The sequence below is a fragment of the Apaloderma vittatum genome, unplaced genomic scaffold (assembly GCF_000703405.1).
Source record: "Apaloderma vittatum isolate BGI_N311 unplaced genomic scaffold, ASM70340v1 scaffold8324, whole genome shotgun sequence".
Classification (NCBI taxonomy): domain Eukaryota; kingdom Metazoa; phylum Chordata; class Aves; order Trogoniformes; family Trogonidae; genus Apaloderma; species Apaloderma vittatum.
The window spans coordinates 2,950-7,121 of record NW_009714311.1 but is presented as its reverse complement, the minus strand read 5'-3'; the positions used below and the strand labels follow the sequence as shown (position 1 = coordinate 7,121).

General features: G+C 53.0%; 1 protein-coding gene across 1 annotated transcript in view; it reads right to left on the bottom strand.

Moving 5' to 3' along the window:
• The window catches only part of C1QTNF6 (C1q and tumor necrosis factor related protein 6), a 4,036-nt gene extending 2,791 nt beyond the window's left edge, over window positions 1-1,245 (bottom strand). The window contains 3 exon segments of the mRNA XM_009868705.1: window position 1; window positions 3-182; window positions 1,063-1,245. The exon segment at window position 1 is cut by the window's left edge and continues 75 nt beyond it. Coding sequence (XP_009867007.1) covers window position 1; window positions 3-176 — 175 coding nt within the window. The 5' untranslated portion in view covers window positions 177-182; window positions 1,063-1,245.
• Between the last annotated feature and the right edge of the window lie 2,927 nt (window positions 1,246-4,172).

The window sequence follows — 4,172 nt, the reverse complement described above, 5'->3', positions numbered from 1 at the left end:
TGGTGGTGGCTGGGAGGGAGCGGTGGGGCATCTGAGGAAGAGTCCAGTGAGTCACAACAGCGCTTGCAAGCACCACCAGCTGGTTCTGTGAGGTTGGGTTCATCAGTAGGTGCCCCAAGCACAACAAGAGGGAGCAGAAGGAAGGCCAGGGATGTGCGCAGGTAAAGTATGTCCATGGTGACCTGGGAAGGTATGAGGAAGCATCAGAGTGAGGTAAAAGGAAGGAAGGACACAGGGGATGGAGCAGAGACCACCATAAAACGTCTTTCTGTGGCTGGAACCAAGGATGGGCTGAAATGGCATTGTCCTGTGGAGGGAGTTTACATGCTTGAAGTTCCTGGAGGTTCAAGGCTGTCATCTGAGTAGCAACCGCACGGCCCAAGAGGATGCCCCACACCCTTCTGCCCAGACCAATGGAGACTAGGTGCTAACCCTGGAAGAAGGCTTGACCCTCATGACACAAACCACTGGAGCCACAAGAAAATTCACTCCTGGGACTGGAATAGAGGAAGAAGAAGGAGACATGGCAGACCACACAGTCTCTTTAGCAAAAGCTAAGCTAGAGGGGCTGTGTTTCCATAGGCTGCTCAACCTGTGGGAAGGGCTGTAAAAACCTTCTCCATTCACCAGGTATCAACTCTTCATGGCAGTCTAACCCAACAAGCCCTTGTCCCAGTTGGAGTCTGACCCATATTTCTCTGAAGAGGGGCTCCCTTCTCCTGTGGGCTGGGAACTTAACTTCAGCCCCCTCCTTGCTCCCCTACTCCCCCCAGATCCCACCCCTCTCTGTGCCTCAGCGCCCTGCCAGAGCCAGCACCTTCTTGAAGGGGTGGCCAGATCCTCCGGGAGGAGACAGACAGGAGAGGAATTGCTCCACTGAAGAGGGTGACGGAAGCAAAGCTCGGAGCAGGCAGACGGCCGAAGAGAGGGTACACTTCTCCTTGCCAGACAGAAAAGTACACTTACGAAAGACAGACACGCAAACAAGCTGAGAAAGCCCCTGTTCCAGCCTCTTAATCTCCCTTCCCCCTGCCTCCACCCCAGCGAAGCGTAACAGCTTACCCCAGAGGATGAGGGCTCCCCTCTGTGCTTCCCAGCCCCTGCTCCAGGGCTCCCCTTCTCCTGCAAAGCCAGCGCCCCCCCGGGCCCATGGCTTTAAGAAAGTTGGCTCTTGGCACAGGCACTGCTGAGCGCTGGCTGAGTGCGCAAGCTGGGCTTGGACCTGCTCCTTCCCCTCCCTTCGCCCTCCCTTTCCCTCCCTGTCTTTGGGCGCCCTCCATTGCAAACCGGCTTGTGTTTCTACGCCTTTTAACTCTTTCCTAGGTAGTGCCTTTCCCTTATAGATGTTTTTGGATTGTTTTACTTTCTCTGCCTTTTATCTTCCAAACCACCTAGCTCTGGTCAGCAAAATACAGGCAGCACAGATCGCACCCTGTGCAAAGGGTGGGCAGGCAACAGGGCAGTGTCCCACCCTCTATGCAAGGTCAGGTGCAACAGTGCAAGAGACAGACTTTCCCCGAGGTGGGATGGTGGCACTGAACCAGGTTGCCCAGAGAAGCTGTGGATGCCGCTTCCCTAAGAGTGTTCAAGACCAAGCCGGATGGGGCTTTGAGGAACTTGGTCTAGTGGGAGGTGTTCCTGTCCATGTCAAACGAGTTGGACGTAGGTGATACTTTAAGGTGCCTTCCAGCCCAAACCATTCTATGATTCTCTGAGTCTATGATTGCCCTCACTCCTTCGCATTAGTCCCTTCCCATGTTGGGCCATGCTCTCTCCTCATCTTGTGCCTGTCGCAATTATAGTCCCCAAACTTCACCTTTCGTTCTCTCCTGCGTTATTTCTTCAGGACATCACCGCAACCTCTTGCCCAGGCATGATATTTCTAGCAGACTCATGTGCCAACTAGGAGAGGCATATTTGTTTTTTAGTTTGTTTTTCCCTCTCTGGTCATCCCTTCTTCCTGGGCAAAGCCCCAAGTCTTACACTCCAGTGCGTGTCATCCCTCGGTCACATCCTCCAGTTAGGTCCCAGGCTGAGCAGCTTGCACGGGAGGGGTGTGCCTGGCCTGAAGCTCTGTGGGGAGCTGCCTGCCAGCGAAGCTGAGGATCTGGAGCAAACCCTGGCCGTGATCTTTGTCCCCAGTCTGGCGCCGAGCTGACATGCTTGTGCTGTTGGGGTAAGCACTATGTGGCTGCACCAGAACATGGGAATGAAGGGTATTTTGGGGATGGGGGGAAGAGTGCAGAACATAGGGATTGACAGGAGACTTTTCTGACACTGCAGAAGAGGATTTTGGGGAATCCTACCCTGCAGCAAAACTGGATTTGGGAACTTATACCCTGGGGGGGTGCACATATGTATCTTTGGAAGGCACAAGGAAGGACAAGCAATATCTGTCTTCATCAGGGACCAGAAGTGCCAAGTCAGCACTGTGCCTCCTGCAATGTCCAAGAAAAGCTGGAGAAGGCTCCAAAGTTTCTGAGGGGGAAAGGGTTTTGTGTGTGTCTACGTATGCTTGGACTTTTTTTTTTTTTTCTGTTCTCCTTCTCCCATTTGTTTGGTTTGGGAATGGGAGGCCCCACTTCCCAGAGAGTGGCTGGCGTTTGGCAGGACCCCAGCACCACTGGAGAAGCAAGCGGAAAACTCTGGGAAAATATGTGCTGTGAGCTGGGGGGAAGGGAGGAAGGGGGGCTGGGAGGCCTGGAGATATTCTCAGGCTGCCTGTCAGCCTGGAGCTCAATAAGCATGGAGGAACATGCCTCCCAGCCGGGGTGGGAAGAGGACCAAGAAATTTGCTGCCGTGCTCGTGAGTTCCTGGCTGGGCTCCAGCACTGACATGAAATGAGGCCCATTGCAAGTCTCCCACGTCTGCCTGTGCCTCAGTTTCCCCTTTTGGAAAATGAGAGGGAGACAGGTTAGGCAACATTTCTTGTTAATGGTGCCTCGCTAGCTAATGGAAGTGAGGTTTTGCGATCGGTTGTGTTGTCTAATCCTGCCTGCTGCTGGTGAGGATTTCAGCAGTACCACTGAAAGCAAATAAATTTTCTGGGCTGTGTGATGAAACCTCAGAGGCTGACACTGAAGGCAAAGTTCCTCTCTGTTCCATCAAATCTATTGCAGTGCCTTACTCAATCTGGTTTTCCTGCCTGGATTATTTCTAAATGTGACATTACCTCCTTTTGCAGCTCTCGGCCTTATGTCTGGCCTCCTCTACCTTTTCGAGGGGAACAGGTAGCAGGAAGGCCATTGTCCTCATTTCTGTCCCACATTTCCAGCTGCACTCCTCAGTTGTTCGCAACCAAGCAGACTTTCTTCCTGGAGGACCTCATCAGCTGGGGCCTTTGCCTTTGTCTCATCTGACTGCAGGAACAGCTCACAGTGGGCAGTGAGCAGGACTCTGTATTTAATATCTCATCTGAGCTGAACAGGGACCTGCAGGGAGCCTGCAAACAAAGGCTTAGACTGCTGGCATTGCCCGGCTGGGCACCAGTTTATGCCAGTAAAGACACTTTTGCCAGGGTAATATCTCCCTGCTCCCTGAAGGGAACTAGCTGTACCAGCAACATTATGCCAGGGCAGCCACATTCACAGGCTTGTTAGGCCAAGCGCTCAAAGAGTTTTGACAATGTTATCCAATAACCCAGTGCCAGGCACACTTTTAAGTGTAACTGAAGCCTGGAAGCACCTTGCATGCTCAACAATTTTCCCTCTCCCTCATCACACACTCCTGCACCTTGGAGGCAGCCCCGGGAAGATGTGGCCAGACTGGACTGCAACAATCCCTGCTCAAAAGCAGCTGTTTCCTCCTCCTTCTACATTTCCTCTCTTCTCCTACAACCCTTCCAACACAGGCAAAGCAGGAGGATAAAGCCTGGCTCTCTCCCAGCAGCTGCATCCTGTTAACCCTCTCTACCACAGGTATAGAAGAAAGGAAATTACTTTGATGTTTTCTCCCCTTTCCAGCCCCTGAGTACAGCTCAGCTTCCCTGCTGTATGCATGGATCCCCTGCCCTGCCACGCGTACGGACGTACTCACATCCACCCACAAACTTGCTCTCCATGGCTCCTCCCTCACCAAAACCTTCGGAGCAAAGGTATCAGGCAGAGAAACAGCCCCTTCTCTTCCCCTTCCCCTTCCCAGCTGCTTCTCCTCCACCATAGCTGCTTTCCCT